The following is a 19,012-nucleotide window of genomic DNA, read 5'->3' on the forward strand; positions in this document are numbered from 1 at the left end:
GTTTGACAAGGCCTACTGAGGCAACAAGGACACACTCAAGGCTATCTATTAAAAGGATCTACCAGCACTCAAAAGCTATCACTGTCCTTCTTTCAGGGGGAACTCAGGAAACTCTGTTTGCACCATCTAGCCAAGGCAGCAAATTCTTACAGGCTCTTCTTGAAAGCTGGCATAACAGTCTTACCACACATCCAGAGGGAGCAATCCAGAGTCCACCCCATCCTACCATTCCCAGGAAGGCAGTTCATGGGCTGTCTGGGGCTCAGGGAGGAGTCACGGGGCTTCTTTTCTTCCGTCCTGCTGTCCAGATTTTCTCTTGCAAAAGCAAAGGTTTCTTGGCTTTCCTTGCTCAAGCAGATGCAGCAAAGGCCATCTTTTCAATCTAATACTGGAAACTGTTCTAGGTTGTCATTTCAGGGGGTTCTCTCAGGTCCTGCACTCATCAATCATCTTGGACATTGGTTTCTTGGCAGGTTCTTGCATTCACATTCTACAAGCAAACCAGGAGGAGCCAATTTAGCCGTTACTGCAACCAATCCAACCTGACATTCTGATTTTAAAGGATAAGGGTTTGGCCTTACCAGGAGAGATCCCACATTAGGGGTAATACCTACAGGTTCTGCCCTTTTCCACTCTCCTGGAGTTCCACTGGCCCACACAACAGGAACAACTGCAGCTGCCACTTCAGTCGGGACCTTGCTGCTGACAGGAGTTATTCCCTGCACAACAAGAGCTGCTGCTTTGACACATTTAGTTTCAGCAATTACAGTGTCAATATCCCCATTTTCAATTGCATTTCTGCCTCAACTTTTCCAATCAATCTCTTCCTAGCACAGGTTTGGGTGAGTTTGGCAAATAGAAAAACTGAGGAATTACCCAATGTTTTCCCAGGTTAACCTGACACACCAATCACCTTAACACTGCCAGTCCTTCATTCTCCCTCTATTGTGTTAAGGACTGAGGAAGTTGGACCTGTGTCTGACCAGGACATGTGCAAACCAAAGGCTGGGGACTGGAACACACACCTTGCACTCCTGCAGCTCTTACCATTACAGTCAAGAGAAAACAGCCAATTGGACCATCACTGCTCATTTCTTAATCCCAATCCCACACTTCTTTGGCACTTGGAGCACCACTTTTATCACCCAATTACAGTCCATTAGAGAGCTCCATGTCTAGCAGGGACAGGTACCCCTGGGATACTCTCAGCAATGCCTGAATCCATTGCAGGGACCTTGCTTTGAACTCCCCAGGGCCGGGCACCCCGAGGATCTCCCCGAATAATCCTTTCGGTGCGCGCTGGAGTCCTCGGGGTGCCCCAACCCGGGGGGCACCAACAGCCCTGTCCCTCCAGGGGGGCCCAATTTGGTCTCATTTCTAAAGGCAGGGGGATCTTGCCTGTGTCCCAGACTGGTCCGGGGATCTGAGGCCCTTCCCGAGAAAATCTCGGTGCCGGCGTGAAGGCCCAGAGATCCCTTGGAGCCACGGGAGAGCAGGCACGGAGTCCCTCCTGGGAGGCCAATTCTGCTGCCTGAAATCAACTCTTCAAAGAAGCCTCTAAGACTCAGCTGGTGAGTTTTAGAAGCCAGGCATTCCTTGCTTACAACACCCTGCCATGATCCCAGCCTGCCGGGTGTCCTGGCAATCAGCTCCCAAAGGGCACACGGAGGTGTCTCCACTGCAGCTGAAGGGATGGGTCAGCATTACAGGAGGGCTCATTTTCCTTCCCTGTATTCCTGTTCTGTGTTCAGGACATTCCCCACACCTGTTACCATAAATACAAACCCTTATAAGGTCTCTGAGGGGCTCCATTGGGGGTCTCTGGTGGTCACCTGTGCCTGGAGCCCCCAAAGTTCTAAGTGACCACCTTATCAACTTCAAGACAACTCACCTGGTTGTAGAAGAACTTGGTGCTGGCTTGGCTTCTGCCTCAGTTCTCTTCAGTCTTTCTTTACTTTGCTTGCACAGTCCCTTTAAATGCCTTCGCTCACCTCCATGGAGTTTCTAGGGAACATCCCACTGCAAAAACTACCAGTTCTTGGTACATCTGAAAAGTCAGATATCAGGGAGCGAGGTAGAAGTCAACTAATTCATGCACTGTCTCCAAATATCGGGACAAAGACACCATAACATTCCATGGCCTCCCTTTGTAAATAAACACCAAACTGCTCAGACACAAACAATAACCTGCACACTACAACAATCTGGCACTGTTGGTTAAACCCGGCCAAGTCAGTTGGGAAATTGCACAAGGTGAACTTTTTCTCAGTTTCAGCTATGATACAAAAATCAGAGAGATCACAGATTCCCCTGTACAGTTTTACTCTGAGGAGAGAAAGAAACCAAAGCCATCCCCAGGGCTGCAATAGCTCAGGCTCCCAAAATGGCCCAGGGGCTTCAGGTTTCAAAGGGGCTTCACCGAAGGGCTTCCCAGCTTTTCTCTGTCTGGAGCCCTCAAAGACCTCAGTGCCTGCCTTAGGAACCTCAACACAACTCACCTGCTTATACAGGAGCTTGGTGCTGCTTGGCTGATGCCTCAGTTCCCTTCTTCCTTCTTTCTTCACCTCCCTTAAATCCCTTGGCTCACCTCTGTGGAGTTTCCAGGCTACATCCCACTGCAAAAAGGATTAGCTTTTGTTACATCTCAACACTCAGACAGCATTCCCCCTTTTTTCTTGACACTTGGCCATTAGGCCAGTGTCTCCTTATTTAAAGCAGAGTTTGACTCCTCAGTGACAACAACTGACAGCCCTGAATCCTAACACAGGCTGAGACACAAACACAGATGGGAACTCTTAAGGATCCACTTTGTTCTGCTCACCAATCAAAAGGAGCTTTCTGAACTCAAGAAAAACATACCCAACGTCCTTTTACTGCAACTCTACCTGCTAAAAATGTGACCAACAACACCTGGAAAGGCCCTTCCCACTTCACCTGCAGGGCTGGCAGTGCCACCACTCGACACGGACCCAGTGGCTGGGCAGGAACGGAGGGGCTGGGGCGTCCAATCCATCGGCCCAGGCGGCACCAGGAGTTCCTGCAGTTCCTGAGGGGAGAGCCTCAAGCCAACAAAGGATTAGGAAGATCATTGTTTCCTTTAATAGGTATATCTCCTGGAATATGGGGAGTTTGACTAGACCTACTGGTGCAACAAGGACACACTCAAGGCTATCTTTTCAAAGAATCTACTAGCACGCAAAAGCTATCACTGTCTTTCTTTCGGGGCTAACTCAGTAAACTCTGTTTGCCAAGAGCCTCCAGGAGGATTTCCAGCTTTTGGAGCTCTCTTTTAACTATTTTTCTCATCACTGTAGCTGGGACTATCACCTGCCCTAAAGGGGGAACAGCCCACAAAGTTCACTTGCAGGGATACCATTAACTCAAAGTCCCTTGTTGGGGGGTCACTGCACACCTTGGCCTTTCTTTGCCCTCCCACCAAAGATGCTGCCAACAGTTCTGACACATCTGGCAGACCCAGAGCTCTCCTCAGGGAATGCTTTAGCTGCTTAAAGGCTGCCCTTGCACCATCTAGCCAAGGCAGCAAATGCTTACAGGCTGTTGGAAAAGTTGGCATAACAGTCTTACCACACATCCAGAGGGAGCAATCCAGAGTCCAGCCCGTCCCACCATTCCCAGGAAGGCAGTTCATGGGCTGTCTGGGGCTCAGGGAGGAGTCACGGGGCTTCTTTTCTTCCTTCCCGCTGTCCAGATTTTCTCCTGCAAAAGCAAAGGTTTCTTGGCTTTCCTTGCTCAAGGAGATGCAGCAAAGGCCATCTTTTAAATATAATACTGTCAGCTACTCTGGGTTGTCATTCAAGGTGGTTCTCTCAGGTCCTGCACTAATCAATCATCTTGGCCATTGGTTTTCTTGGCAGGTTCTTGTATTCACGTTCTACAAGGAAACCATGAGAAGCAAATTTAGCTGTTACTGCAACCAATCCTACCTGACATTCTGATTTTAAAGGATACTGGCTTGGCCTTACCAGGAGAGATCCCACATTAGGGGTAATACCTACAGGTTCTGCCCTTTTCCACTCTACTGGAATTCCACTGGCCCACACCACAGGAACAATTGCAGCTGCCACTTCAGTCGGGACCTTGCTGCTGACAGGAGTTATTCCCTGCACAACAAGAGCTGCTGCTTTGACACATTTAGTTTCAGCAATTACAGTGTCAATATCCCCAGTTTTCGATTTCATTTCTGCCTCAACTTGTCCAATCAATCTCTTCCTAGCACAGGTTTGGGTGAGTTTGGCAAATAAAAAAAACTGAGGAATTACCCAATGTTTTCCCAGGTTAACCCATGACACATCAATCACCTTAACAGTGCCAGTCCTAAATTCTCCCTCTATTGTGTTAAGGACTGAGGAAGTTGGACCTGTGTCTGACCAGGACATGTGCAAACCAAATTATGGGGACTGGAACACACACCTTGCACTCCTGCAGCTCTCACCATCACAGTCAAGAGAAAACAGCCAATTGGACCATCACTGCTCATTTCTTAATCCCAATCCCACACTTCTTTGGCACTTGGAGCACCACTTTTATTACCCAATTATAGTCCTTTATAAAGTTCCATGTCTAGGATGGACAGGTACACCTGGGATACTGTCAGGAATGCCTGAATCCATGGCAGGGACCTTGCTTTGAACTCCCCAGGGCCGGGCACCCCGAGGATCTCCCCGAATAATCCTTTCGGTGCGCGCTGGAGTCCTCGGGGTGCCCCAACCCGGGGGGCACCAACAGCACTGTCCCTCCAGGGGGCCCAATTTGGTCCCAAGGCTTCAATGGACAGCCCAAAAGGCATTTCAAGAGTCCTTCTTTGGAACCCACCAACGGGTACGGGTAGGAAGCCACAAGAAGGCCTCATTTCTAAATGCAGGGGGATCTTGCCTGTGTCCCAGACGGGTCCGGGGATCTGAGGCCCTTCCCGAGAAAATCTCGGTGCCGGCGTGAAGGACCAGAGATCCCTTGGAGCCACGGGAGAGCAGGCACAGAGTCCCTCCTGGGGGCCAATTCTGCTGCCTGAAATCAGCTCTTCAAAGAAGCCTCTAAAACCCAACTGGCAAGTTTTAGAAGCCAGGCATTCCTACACACTAAGATATTTTAGAAGCTTACTGACTGAAAAAGCATAAAGCTTTTATCATGGACATCTGACCTCCAACAGACAGCTCCTTTCACCTTTCAGTACAAAATTTTTTTTCATTTAACAGGAAGCACCCAGGAACCCCAGACTGTGCTTTCCAGAACAGAAAACAAATAGAGGGAAAGAGCTTTGCGCATGTGTAACACACTCCAGAACAGACCTGACTTTAGTTCTACTCTTTGTGTCCAAATATAGCAGTCAAAAGCTCCAGCAGGAGAGCTGGCACATGACCCATGGTACCCTGAACGTCTATCTTATGAGGGCTGTAGGAAAATCACATCTGTACGAGTCCCTTGTGCCTGCAGATACCTGGGGATCCTCTCCATCCACCTCGTGCTCTCCCAGCAGGAGAAAGGGTGACCTCAGGGACACGGTGGCACTCGACATCCTGCTGAGAGAGCAAGGAAACCTTTAGCATAAAGGTGAGTTGGAATCTAAAGCTGCCTTTCCTGGGAGCTTTGTGCAACCAAGAGGGGGAAAATTTGCATCTCCTTTGGTGCAGGTGTCAACAGAGACCAACATGGCTTTTGCCTTTTTCAGACAACTGAGCCCTTTTTGGCTCCCTGGCAGCTCCAATGGCACCAGGACCCCCTTCCTGCACACCCACGGGTGTCACACACAGGCACCCACACACCTTTGCTCCAGCCCACACGTGGCCAACATTTCCTCACCCTGTACATCCCAAGGGGAGTATTTTTGCCAGAGAGCTCAGCAGCCACTCTGTCCTTGCAAACTGCCTCCCTGCAAAAAGGGAACCGATTCTCCTGGACATTTCTCCAACACTCAAGGTCTTTTGAAGCTGCTCTCGTGGCACCAAACCTGCTCGGGGTCTCTCCCAGCTGTTGGCTCTCCGTGGAGTTAACAGGCACACACTCTATTCCATCCTCCCCCAGTCAAACCCAATTCTCACCGGCAGGACGGGCCCTGCCCTTACCTGTCCAAGCTCCCGGGCTCGGCACAGCCGTGGGGACGGAGCAGCTTCCCAAGGCAGCTCCCGCCCGGCAGGAAGCACAACTCGCCACACTCCACCAGCCGCTGGGCACGGACCTGAGCTGAGCCCCAGGGAGGGCACAACTGGACAGAGAAGGAGCAAAAAGCATTAATGCAGCACCAAGAAACTGACACCAGTCTTTGCCTCCTAACCCTGCACGGGGAAAGGCTTTGGGATTCCGAGGCAAACCCTGAGACACCCAGAGAACAACAGCCCCGCAGCCCCGCCACGGCTCCCCACGGGGTCACCCGGCAGGTAACGGGCTTACTCGGACCCCGCTGCCCAGCACAACGCGCCCCTAAACGCCCCCAGCTGCCCCGGTCCACAAACCCAGCGGCCAAGGCGCTCTCCCCTCCGCAGCCCGGGCAGCAGCGGGGCCGCGCCCTCAGCCCTCACACACAACCGGCCCCACCCCCCCCGCCGGCCCTTTATACCGCGGGCCGGCAGCGCTGCCCAATCAGCGCTCGAGCGCCTCCGCCCAATCCCAGCCCGCCCGGCCCTGCGGCCCCGCCCCGCCCGCTCAGCCCGGCCCCGCCCCTCGGCGCGGCCCCGCCCCCCGCTCCCTCAGCGCGGCTCCCGCCGCCGCCGCAGCCCCGGCGGGCGCTGCTGGGGCCGGGGAAGGGCGGGTGGGAGCTCCGCGGCCACGGCCCGGCCGGGAGCTCTCCCGGGACAAGGGGAGTGGGGCGGGGAGCGGGGCCTGCGGGGACAGCGGCGTTTTTGGGGGCGGGCAGGGCGGGGCCGGGGGACGGGGCCGGCGCGAGCTCTGTCAGAGCAAACCTGGTCATCGTTCCAGTGAATTTCTCTTCCAAACTGTGGGATCGTAGGGTTTTCCCGGAAACAATAACAGGGACAGAGGTGAGGTCACAGGCTTCCAATTCTAATGATTTGGTGGACGTAAGAGTCATCCCGGTATGTTTTACACTCCCCTGTTTCTTTCTGGAATAATTTTAAAATTATTCCCGACCCCCGGACGGGGCCGGCCCGGGGGGTCCCCGTTTCTTTAGAAAGCAGAAAGTAATAATTCCTCCCCCAAAGAATCAAGGAAGGGGGATGACGAAACCAGATTTGCTTTCTTATTTATTATATCTAAATCCCCGTGAGTAAGTAACCTAATCATATCCTGCATCACTTAATGGCTACACAAAACTACTCATGTTTTCAAAGGAAATGAGGGAAATGGCACTCAGGTAGTGACTCACTATTATGGAAAATACTGTATTGGCCCATTTTGGAAGGGAAGAATGAAAATCACTAGTGCCTGAGGTAATACTTGTCCTTAGGAAATGTATTCCCCCGTTTTGGTTTTGTCGTTGTCTCCAATCACAGGCATCGTGAACTCACTGCTGAGTTTAACTCAAAAGTCAAGCAAGTGTGACCAGGCTCACTCATTTCTGTTAATCAAAGCAAACTTTTAGTGCCTCTGGGAGACGCTTGGGTATTTTTCTGGTCTGTGAAGAGGCCCTTCTGAAAAAGTTTACATTTTTCACACCGTTTTCATGACAGTGACCAGGTGCAAAGCAGAGCCTGTTAATGCAGCAGAGATTAGAGCTGAATATTCACAGACACACACAAAAAAAAATCCCTGATGCTGCTATTTCAACTGCAATGCTCTGCAACAGACACTCAAGTGCTGCTCCTCAGTAAGGAAAGAGGGAAAAACCCTTTCCTTAGGTGGGAGGATGAAGTTCTGTGGTGTAGGACTATTTATATGCTTGTAAGAAATACTTCCAAGTGATGCAAAATTTATTCATTTTCTGCAATATAGTTGTTTTTGTTATCCCAACCTTTTTTTTTCTGAATATTTTTTTTCTAATACAAAGAAGGAGACTGAAGAAAAACACCTCAGTTTGCAGAAAATAAACTTTAATGTGCTAAGCATTTACATTTTCATGGTTTTATTGGGCTGAGGAACTGGCAATACAGCGGCTCAGAAAAATAAGGACCAAATTTATACACTCTTGAGAAATTAATTAGCGTTAGTTATCAAGACTGGTGATCAAAACTGCTGGATTATTTCCCTGGATGAACAGCAACTTCCAGTTTGGATCTCAACTTCCTTTGCTTCGCTCTCAGCCAGTCACAGAGCAGGGACTGAACTGAATAGAAATAGAAATAGAAAAGGCCTCAAAAGAGATCTAATGATCATTCACCACTATTTGGGGAGGTTTTTTATTTCCTCCCTGGCTTATTTCACAACAACATTCCTCTGCAAACAACCCTGGCTTTCTGTTTTCTCTGCTCCTCTGTTTTTCCAAGTGCAAAATTGATGTTGCAGAGCTTAAGTAATAAACATGGTTTAGAGGAATGAAATGTGCCGGGCTAATATACACACACACAGCTTTATTGACATGTGAAATGTTTGTCTGAATGATTTCATACTTACATGGTATGATGAAAATTCACTACAAAAACAGGTAAAAAGTCAAGTCAGAGGTTTTTAGCCGGAGAAAATAAACAAGAGCCTACAATTTACCCTTCCCCTAAAGTTAAACTAACTTCTTCTGCCAACAGTAACACAGCAGAGCTATATCAACAGAATTATATCAACACTTCTGCTGTTTCAATATGAAGTTCAAGCATCTGTTAACAACTTATTGCTTGTTGTTGTTGTTACTTGGCCAGATCTTTTTCTCTGTATACAACCTATTCATGCCGGAGTTCACTCTCTTTTCAGTACTTATTTACTTTTCCCACACTCTGCTTCTAATTTTCTCTCTCAACCCCCAATAATTTGAAGTTTCTTATAGGCCCTTTTGTCAGGGACAGTTTTCTCTTAGGATCCTTGGTTTCTTCCCAGGTGGTTTCTTCACCAGAGCACTTCTTTCTTGTGCCAGATGTTACAGCAACAGAGAGGTAATAGCTGACAAAAGAGACATGGAGAGATCAATTCATCCACAAAAGAAAACACAGAAACTGTCTTTTCTTTGCTGAAAATGGGCATTTTAGGTTGTTTGGTTGGGTTTTTTTCCAAAAAAAAAATGGGTGAGAGGCATTGAATAAGCATGCTGAGAAATTTTCTGGAAATCAGTTTATTCACCGTGGGAGTAAAAAAGCAAGCAAACAAAAAAATCTTTTACAGCCCAATTCTGGTAGTAGGGAGGGGTTTGTGGTTTTGTTGTTTTGTTTTTTTTTAATGCAAAATCTGCTGTTATCTTGAAGAAAAAAGGAGATGCTCCTAATTCCCTTGGGAGAGAACAGCAGTTATAATAAAAGAAGGCTACAATTGACTGGGCCTCAAAAGAGAGACAGCTTCTCAGCGCTGAGACAGGATTAAATACATACACCCAGTCTGTGCCAGGAGGTTTGCCTGACCTGTGTCTCAGAACTGTCAGGGATGAGAATCTTAAATTATTCCTGGGTTATTTGCTATGGAGCTGTGTGGTGAGTTAGAAAAGTTATCAAAGCTGCTTCTCTTAAAAACCCCACAGCTCCCAAATGCTCCGTTTTATGGACTCGGGCAACTGGAAACTGCATCCCATCATGTTATTTGGTCAGAAAACAGGAGTCTCCCCCCTCTCTCCAGCTGCAGGGATTTTGGGAGCACCCATGGGGCTTGCACTGTCGTATCCAGTTTTCCTTATCCCAGTGGAATGCCTCGAATATCGACCTCACCTCCATCACATGGATTTTCCTTTTTCCTTCCCCTTGCTAAAAGAGGAAACAAATACCCCCTCTGGCAATTCTACTTCCCCCTTGACAATCAGCCCAAGCCAACCTAATGAGTGCCATTAAGCAGCTTGGAAAGAAACAGCAGCAGACCAGCAGCATCCTTGACTTGATTCCAGTTTTTGCCTCTGAGGACACCTGAGGACTATCTCTTCATCCTGCAAATCACTTAAAGCAACTACATCATCGAGAAATAATCCTGAGCCAGAGAGTCTTTCCCCTCTCTGCTCTGTATAACCAGAGTTCCTGCAGAAGCACATCTTTTACACCTTGCAAACCTGGGAGCAGTGCTTTACCTTCATGCAACAGGACTGAACAGTGATTTATTTTTTTTTACTCATCTTTCTTAGATTAAAGGCACGTCACTGAAGGTCATCCTTCTTATGTGCCACCGAGTCAGAGCCAGCAGCAGAGGAGGAGCAGGAGCAATCCCAGCATATCCTGATGGCTTTTGTTTAAAAAAGTTCATGTGAGGATGTAGTTTAATCCAAACTACTCAGAAGTCCAAAATCAAACCCTCTACTTTGTAATTCCTCACATTTATACGTGCCCCATATTTATAAGCAGCATTAGCCTCCAAACCATAATTAATAGAATTCCGTGCAAAGTTTTAATTAAAAACTAACACCTAATTCCTCGAAAAGGCTGAACTCAAGGTTTCATGATGTAACAGCTCCACCTACCTGGCTTTTTAGGCATCACCACGCGAGCTGAAAAGTCTGCTTGCCAGGCCTGCTCGAGCACACCTGGGAAGGCATTTTTACATTTGTAAGAACAATTTTCTTATACGATAGCTAGAAAGGCAAAATAAAGATGAATATTAAGGCCAGTAGAAAAGTATCTCGGCTTACTGGGTGTATGCCATAACTCCAAGACAGATTTCTTACTAAAACACTTGTATTTAGACATGCAGTTCAACAAACATCATGAACATCAGGAAACACACCATGAAAGCACACGGGATTAGCTTCATGTTTCACTCTTCCCCCACCATGGAATTGCTTTAACATATAGAAGGGGAGAATAAACAATAACTAGTGGGAAATAATTTTTTAAAAACCAACCATGATCCAAAACAGAGATGTTATTTCCATGTCCCATCGCCTGTCTTTGTAACAGTCTCAGAATCTGCATACGTGCTTTTATTTGGAGTTTTTGCCCGTCCCACAGTCCAGAGGGACCTCTGGCAGCTGCACTGCCCAAGAGCTGCCGTGGGACTGCTGGGGAATGCACCACTGGAAGCAAGACAGAAATAAATTAATTCAGAGCACTACCTCGAAAGATTGAAGGAAAAAAAGCCCCAACATTCCATTGCCTCCCTTTTTAAAGGGAACTGTGTGAGCTCCGTGTGAGCCGGGAGGCTCCAGGCTGTGGGAAAGCACCCGGAGGGATGGAGGGAACACGATGTTCCTCTCCTCGCTCCCAGCACAGCCCTCGGGATACTCGGCACCACAGCTGGGGGATGGCCCTGGGGGTGCTTCTCTCCATCCCCATGGATCCTGCTGCCCCCCCAGAGCCAGAACCACCTCCGGAGGGGGGATGGAATGCCAGGCACGGATGCTCGGCTGGAAGGTGACACATCCCCAGCAGCACCCAAATCCCTGCAGCTTCGTGTTTGTTGCTGCCCAGCTCAGCTGATCCCCCTCTTCAGCATCCCTGGACATTGTCCTCCTTCTCTAATCACACCTTGGTAATGACTCAGAATGGCAGCAGCTCCAGTGCCAGCTCGGTCACTGCACGAGTCCTTGTCCCAGCCCTGCCACGCACACGAGACATCCATGGACACACAGGCCTTGCTTGTACAATTCCTGACCCAAACCCTTGCCTTTCCTGCCCAGAGATGAGGGAAATCGAACAGAATATTAAAAAACAACCTTCACTGAGAGCAGTCACCACCCCAGTCCTTCAGGCTCTGCAGGAGTCTTGTGGGGAACAGACCCAAATTTGAATCCTACATCTAAATTTCTAACAGGTTTTGTTAGAAAGATCCTGGACAGTAACTCCTAGAACAGCATGCAGAGACTGCACAAGGAGTAACAGAAGGTTTGCCATGCAGAACAAAAGTTCCTTTTTTTTCCCATATTTTTTCAATAATTTCACCTCTGTAGTAATTACTGACTTGGGTTTCTGCTGAAGGGCTGGACGTGTCCATTGAAGATTCAGGGGTCTGGCAGGTTGTTTATGGCTGATCTTGACTGGCCCAGACCAAACCCAACCACCCCCACCACTGCTTCACCCCAAATTTGGGTCAAATATTGATATAGTTTATAAATCCTCCTCTTCCCTGCTACTCAGTCCTTCCTTACACATCCATGGAATAGATTTACTCCACCTTTTGTTCCCAACAACAGCTCTCTAGCCAAAATCCCAGCTCTCACAGACACAAACTAAACACACCTAAGGCAATGGTTCCATCAGCACCTGGGGGTTGGGTTGGAGGAACACAATCTTACCGAGTTATGAGCCAGGGGATGGCATTTGGGAACAGCTCCTGCTGACTGGAAAGGATTCAGGTCCCAGGCTCAGTCTGCAGCTTGCAGTCGATCTCAGCCATTACCAACCAGCTCAGCCACTCCCTCTGAAATGCCACCTCTCTCCCCTGTACATCACCCCCCACTTTCTTACATATAACAGAGGTCGTGTCCCCTCTAAATTACCCCCAGTTTTCAGCTAAAAGGGTCACTTCTGTCCCCTCTAAGGAACCTCAGTTTTTCTGTCCAAAATTCTGCCTCAGTCATCTCTGAGTTCCCAGCCTTTCTCTCAGAAAGGCTCCTTTTTCCTCGATAAGGTACCCCCGGATTCACCCCACAAAAACGGTGATTTTGTTTCATCCAAATTACCTCAGCAATTCTATGGAAAATGTCACCTCTGCTCCCCCTCACAATTTGCCTCTGCTTTTCCCTCACAAACGTTCCTTCTGCCCCCTGCACAGGAACTCAGGTTTGATCCCCAAACCTCCCCTGCCCAGCTCAGGTTTTACCCCAGAATTGTCCCTTCCTGTCCCGCTGGGAGAACCTTGATTTTCCCCCCAGAATGTCCTTCACTAATTGCCTCGGTTTTAACTCAAAATGTTCATTTTACCCCCCCGGGACAGACGGGAGACCACAAGTCCCGGGTGCCCCGGGAACCCCCCCGGCCCCAGCCCGGCCCAGCCGCTCCTCCCCCGCTCGGTGCCACCGCCCTGGGGTGACAGGGAGGGGACAGGAACAACCCCCGACACACCGAGCTGCCCCTGCTGCTGCACAGCGAGTGCCTGCCTCACATTTTCCAGCCCTTCAGTGTTTAACGTATTCATACAAAAGTTTTATTTTCATTTTCAAACCCTATGGATCCACGTTTGGAATTTATTATATCCTAAAATCCCGCATATAATATAGCAGATACGAGGATTTGTTTTGAAATCAGCTTTTATATGAATTAGTATTACTTGTCAACAGATTTAAAAATAACAAATTTAAAAGACTTTAGTATTTTACAGAGACACACAGCCCCTCCCTATGAATTTTTAGGCAATTTTGGGCTGTCCCCTCCCTTTTTGGGGGAACCCACCTGACCGCCTTGATTCCCCACTCATTTTCTCCACCACAACACCACCCCCCCAGTGACACCGGAGTGCCCCAAATGACATTATCAGAGATGATGACACAGAGCCCCGCACACGTGTCCCCAGGGATGGGACGTGGCCGGGACATCCTCACTGCGACATCCCCGGGGCGCCATCATCACAGTCCATGTGCCCCGGGGGCTGTCCCGGGGGGTCCCCTGTGGCTCCGGGGGGACTTGGAGGGGGGCAGCTCCCACCTTGGGGACAGCAAAGACAGGTGCCTGAGGGGGACAGCTCCATGTCCCCCCTCCAGACCCCACCTGGGGTGTTTCTGTGTTTCTGCAGCCCCCGTGGATCTGCTGATGGATCCCAGCTCACCACCGTAGCCAAACCCCCCGTGGAGTGGCTCTCCAGGGCAGATAGGGCAGCTGGGGTCCCTCTTACCTGTGGGTGGGACACAGATCCAGCCCCTTTGTGCCACCCCCTCGGAGATGTCCCCAGTGCTGGGAGCGGGGGACTCCTCTGGCACGGTCGTGGCATCGTCGTAGACATCCAAGGTTCCAGCTGTGGCATCGTCGTAGCCATCTGGGGTTCCAACCATGGCATCGTCGTAGCCATCTGGGGTTCCTGCTGTGGCATCGTCGTAGCCATCCGAAGTTCCAGCCATGGCATCATCGTATCCATTTGGGGTTCCAACCATGGCATCGTCGTAGCCATCCGGGGTCCCAGCCGTGGCATCGTCGTAGCCATCCGAGGTTCCTGCTGTGGCATCGTCGTAGCCATCTGGGGTTCTGTGCCCAGGCAGGGCAGGGGGGGCTGGGACTGGTACAGGGGTACATGGCACTGACCCGGTGGCCATGGCAGGGACTGGCTGTGCCATCCCCCTCCAGCTGTGCCATCCCCCTCCGGCTGTGCCATCCCCCTCTGGCCGTGCCATCCCCCTCCAGCTGTGCCACCAGGGATGTGTTGGTGGCCCTTGGTCCCTCAGGGAAAGGCAATGCTTCTCTGCCCACTAACGAGGGGGGACGTGTCCCCTCAGCTCCCCAGCCCTTCCGTGTCCCCTGTCCCCAGTGCTCCCCGCTGGGTTCCTGCCCTGTGCCCCTACCTGGGGCTGCCCCGGTGTCACTCCCCTCCACGCTGTCCCCGGTGTAACACAGCAGCTTCTTCACGGAGCCCTCCCGCGGGGAACCTGCAGGGGGAAAACAGAGTGTTGGGGGTGGCCAGAGGTGGCACCGCGGGTGACACAACCTCAGCCACAGAGCACGGCTGTGATGGGACCCAGGGACCCCCCACACCACGGGGAGGAGCCAGTGCTGTGCCACCAGGACCCGCTGCCGCGGTGGGACTGTGGGGCAGAGCCCCCCTGTCCGGGCAGAGCTGGGGCACGGGGGCTGCACCGACCTGGGCGACTGGGCACCTCCTGGTACTCCGGCATCGCGCTGTAGTCCAGCTCCTCGTAGATGGCGTCGGGGATGGCACCCACGGCTCTGCCGGGGCCTGCAAGAAGAGGCAGCGCTCTCCCAGGGCCGTGGGCACCGTGGGTGGCACCGGGGGCACCCACTGCCCACCCTCCGAGCCGTTCCACACGGGGGGAGCCCCTGAACCCCCAAAGCGGCTCTGCCCCGGTACCCACCCGCCGGGACCCACCTCGGCGCCAAGCACGGGCACGGCACATCAGCACGGCCAGGGCGCCCAGGGCCAGGCACAGCAGCGTCCCCAGGACCACACACAGCACCACTGGCACCGGCACAGTCCCCCTGGCCACCTGCCCGCTTGGCACCGGCACAGTCCCCCTGGCCACCGCAGGGCCGCTGCTGCTGGGGACAGCTGTGGGGACACGGCCAGGCAGTGAGGGCAGGGGGATCCCAGCCGGCCCGGCGGGGGGGCTGCTGGCACGGGCAGAGCTACCTGTGCAGGTGGCCCCGTCCGGGCACGGGGTGGTGGCTGTCTCGCTGGGGTTGTCACTGTCCTCCGCACAAGCCACGTAGGCGTCCCCTCCGGGGCCGCAGGAATGCAGGTGCCAGGGTGCCGAGGGGCACCCCCAGAGCGAGCGGGCCCCCTCCTCGCAGCCCACCCAGGCCAGCCAGGCGGGGGCCGGCTGCTGGGCGGGGCCGGGTGCCAGCTGCCCCCCGTCCCCGCAGCCCAGCTGCCGGCAGACGGCGGCGGCGGTGCCGGGGCTGGTGCCGGTGGCGCACACGCGGCCCCAGGTGCCGTTGTGGAGCAGCTCCAGGTACCCGCTGCAGCGCCCGCGCCCGCCCGCCAGCCGCAGGGAGAGCTGCTCTGCGAGGGGTGCAGGGGGGTCACGGCACGGACGGGAACCCCCCCGGGGGCTCTGCTGCTCCCCGCCCCGGGGACACCCGACACTCACCTGAGCAGACGGCCCCGGCCCCGGCCCCGCGCTCGCACTCGCGCCCTTCCGAGCGTGGGCATTCCCAGAGAGACTCCTCGTTCCCGGCGCACTCAACCACGTACGGCCACGCTGTCCCCGGCCCGGGGCCGAAGCGCGCCGAGCCGGGGGCCTCCAGTGCCGCGCCACAGCCCAGCTCCCGGCACACAACGGCGGCGGCCCGCAGGTCCCAGCGCTCCTGGCACACGCTGCTCCAGGTGCCACCGGCATAGACCTCCACGCGCCCGGCGCAGCGCCCGGCACCGCCCGCCAGCCTCACCCGCCGGCTGCCTGCGGGCACGGAAAGACCGGGCTGGGGGCTGCTCGGGGCACCAGCACCCCGGCCCTTCTCGGGACACCGACCTGAGCAGACGATGACCATCTCCTCAGGGCTGCTGGTTGGTGCAGGGCCCATCCCTAAGACATCAGACATCTCCTCTGCCACGTCCTCCATCTCCTCGAGGCTCCTGGTCAGCTCAGGGCCCATCCCCGAGATGTTGTACATTTCCCTCGTCACGACATCCACCTCCTCTGTCACGACATCTGTCTCCTCCGTCATGACATCCACCTCCCTGGCGCTGCTGGTCAGTGCAGTGGGTGCCATACCCAAGGCTGTGTAGATCTCCTTTGGCAGGCCACAACCCAGCACAGCACACACCATGTCGACATCCCATCTCTTCCACTGCTCCACAGGCACACGGCGCCAGGCTGGGGTGGTTATGGCCTCCTCCAGCCTCCCGTCACACCGGCTCTCACCCTCCACCAGCCGCACGGAATTGACGGTGCCTTCAGTGCCTGAAAAATCACCAGCAGTGCCGTGGGGCTGTGGCACCTGGTTCAGCCCTCCCCTCATCCCAAAACAGCCCTGAGTGCTCCGCTCCCAATTCTTGGGGTGTCCCAAAAGCCCTTGGAGGCTCTTCCCACAGGTGCCACACAGACCTGAGCAGTTGACGGCGGCAGCGTTCCCCGGGCTGCAGGGGGGCTCCCCCAGCACCGCCACGGGGCACTCGCCCGGGTGCCGCTCGCTCCCGTTGCAGCCAAAGGCGTCCGGCCTCAGCGGCCCGTCCCCGCTGCCGAAGGAGCCTCCCGGGGGCACGGTGACGGCGTGGCCACAGCCCAGGTGGCGGCACAGGACGTCGGCATCGGGCAGGTCCCAGTCGGTGGCGCAGACGGACCCCCACGTGCCCCTCACCGCCACCTCCACCCGCCCGGCACAGCCCGAGCTGCTGTTCCCCAGCCGGAAGCCCGTGTAGGCTGTGGCAGAAAGGGCGTTCAGGGGGGTGATGCTGGGGGGACCCCCAACACCCCCCGGTGTCCCCGGTGCTTACGGGAGCAGATGATGGTGGCATGGCCAGCGCAGCCCTGGCTGTGGGGCACCCGCCGGGCGCAGGCGCTGAGGAGGGGCTCGCTGCCGGTGCAGTTGAACCCCCCCTCCCACAGCGGCCCCGTTCCCGCCCCAAACCGGCCGCTGCCGGGGATGGCCAGCGCCGCGCCGCAGCCCTGCTCCCGGCACACCACCTGGGCCACCTTCATGTCCACGTGCTCCGCGCAGACGCCAACCCAGGCCTGGCGCTGCCGCACCTCCAACTGCCCGGCACAGGCTCTGTCACCTCCGACCAGCCGGGAAAACCCTGCAGGAGCGGTGCAGAATTGGCACTGAGGGATGTGCCGGGAGTGCCGCGTCCCTCCCAGCCCGGCTCCTACCTTGGCAGATGACGGCGGTGTCATAGTCGTGGTTGTTCCTATAAGGTCCCCAGCCGCGGATCTCGCAGTCCCAGAGTGTGGCCTCGTCCCCCTTGCAGTCCACCAGGGCCAGGTTGATGGGCCCGGCCCCAGTGCCAAAGTGGTTGCGGGCGGCGTAGGCGCCAGCGGCCGAGCCACAGCCCAGCTGCTGGCACACCACCTCGGCATCCTCCATGTCCCAGTTGTCATCTCCCACTGAGCCCCAGTGTCCCCGCAGCTTCACCTCCACCCTCCCGGAACAGGGACCGCCACCATCCACCAGCCTCAGCTCCACGGCCTCTGCACCAGGACACCGGCACAGCTCAGCCCTGCCCAGCACACCCCGGCACAAGGTGGGTGCCCCGGCATGGCCAGCCTGTCCCCCTCACCTGTGCAGATCACCCCCGCGTCCCGCTTGTGGCCACAAGAGTGCTGGCCCCATCCGAAGTTTGGACACTCCTCCAGCACCTCCTCGGTGCCAAGGCAGAAGTAGGGCTGGAGCCAGATCCGGCCGCTGCCCTGCCCGAACGGGGCGTACGGGGACGACGAGGCCACGCGGCCACAGCCCAGCTGCCGGCACACCACGGTGGCCCAGCGGGCTTCCCAGTCGAAGTCCAAGACGCAGACGGAGCCCCACTCACCGTCGTGATTCACCTCCACGCGTCCGGCACAGCGCCCGCCGCCCCCCACCAGCCGCAGCTGCCCGGAGCCTGCGGCACAGAGGGGCCTGAGCCGGGCCCGGCACCGGCGGGTCCCCGCTCCCACCACCCCGCCACTCACCCTCACACAGCTGCAGGCACAGCAGCAGCCCCAGAGCCACGACCGGCCCCATCCCCGACAGGTCCCGCACCCCCTGCGCAGGCAGGGGATGATGTAGCGGCAGCGCCGGAGCCGGTGCAGGCGGCAGCACCAGGGGAGCCTTTATCAGCCGAGGGATCGCCCAGCTGCGGGGCCACAGCCTCCAATAACCTGCTTCGTGCCCAAATATGAGGCTCGGCTCTGCTTCTGGCGTCACACACCTCGCCACAGTGGGCCGGCACACGGATGTCCCCGGGGGGAGCCGCCCCCCCCAGCACCTGGGCCGGGGGGGCCCCTCCTGTTTCCCCCCGTGAGTCCAACTCTGCCGCTGGAGCCCGGCCAGAGCCATCCCCGCGCTGACAGGATTCAGCCCCAATCCCGCCGGAGCCTCCACGGGACCGCCCCGAGGAGCGGCTCGAGGCAGAGCCCCGGGGCCCCCTCCCCGGGTGCCCCCTCCCCGGGCGGTGGGAGCAGCCCCCGGCTCCCCGCGGGGGCGGCGGGTCCCGGTGCCTCGCGCGGGCGGTGGCACATGGCGGGGCTGCCGCAGCTGTGCCCCCGCGCTCGCCTCGCCGCCGGGGCAGGAAGGAGGCGGTCACCGCCCGCCGGGGACGCGGCCGAGGCACCGACCGCACGCGGCTCCTGCCACCTGCGCCGGCACCGATAACGCCGCCGCTCTGCGCGCCGGCACCTGGGCACGGGCAAGGCACGGGGGGGCACAGAACCCACTCGGCGCTGGGGAACCCGCCTGGGGGAGCCGGC

At 55.2% G+C, this 19,012-nt stretch overlaps 1 protein-coding gene and 1 long non-coding RNA gene across 3 annotated transcripts; both read right to left on the bottom strand.

The window, feature by feature from the left end:
* Positions 1–682: 682 nt before the first annotated feature.
* On the bottom strand, positions 683–3,623 carry LOC113999387. 2 transcript variants are annotated; one of them, XR_005565359.1, is made up of 4 exons: positions 3,586–3,623; positions 2,499–2,615; positions 1,892–2,047; positions 683–719 (listed from the first exon to the last, which is right to left on the bottom strand). It is a non-coding gene; the product is annotated as an uncharacterized LOC113999387 (long non-coding RNA). The 2 variants fall into 2 exon arrangements; XR_003544854.2 differs by lacking the exon at positions 683–719 and adding an exon at positions 1,659–1,765.
* Positions 3,624–8,460: 4,837 nt separating this feature from the next.
* LOC114002902 (antigen WC1.1-like) lies at positions 8,461–18,683 on the bottom strand. Its single transcript, XM_039386113.1, has 14 exons — positions 18,236–18,683; positions 17,845–18,165; positions 17,438–17,755; positions 17,062–17,364; positions 16,097–16,987; positions 15,716–16,024; positions 15,256–15,627; positions 14,995–15,174; positions 14,749–14,844; positions 14,453–14,536; positions 13,792–14,169; positions 10,868–11,038; positions 10,487–10,549; positions 8,461–10,251 (listed from the first exon to the last, which is right to left on the bottom strand). Exons 1-14 carry the CDS (start codon positions 18,600–18,602, stop codon positions 10,166–10,168), a joined length of 3,939 nt encoding a protein of 1,312 aa, XP_039242047.1. The 5' UTR covers positions 18,603–18,683; the 3' UTR covers positions 8,461–10,165.
* Positions 18,684–19,012: the final 329 nt, after the last annotated feature.

Source organism: Pipra filicauda, unplaced genomic scaffold, assembly GCF_003945595.2.
Source record: "Pipra filicauda isolate LSUMZ 115617 unplaced genomic scaffold, ASM394559v2 scaffold463_size517996_pilon, whole genome shotgun sequence".
NCBI lineage: Eukaryota > Metazoa > Chordata > Aves > Passeriformes > Pipridae > Pipra > Pipra filicauda.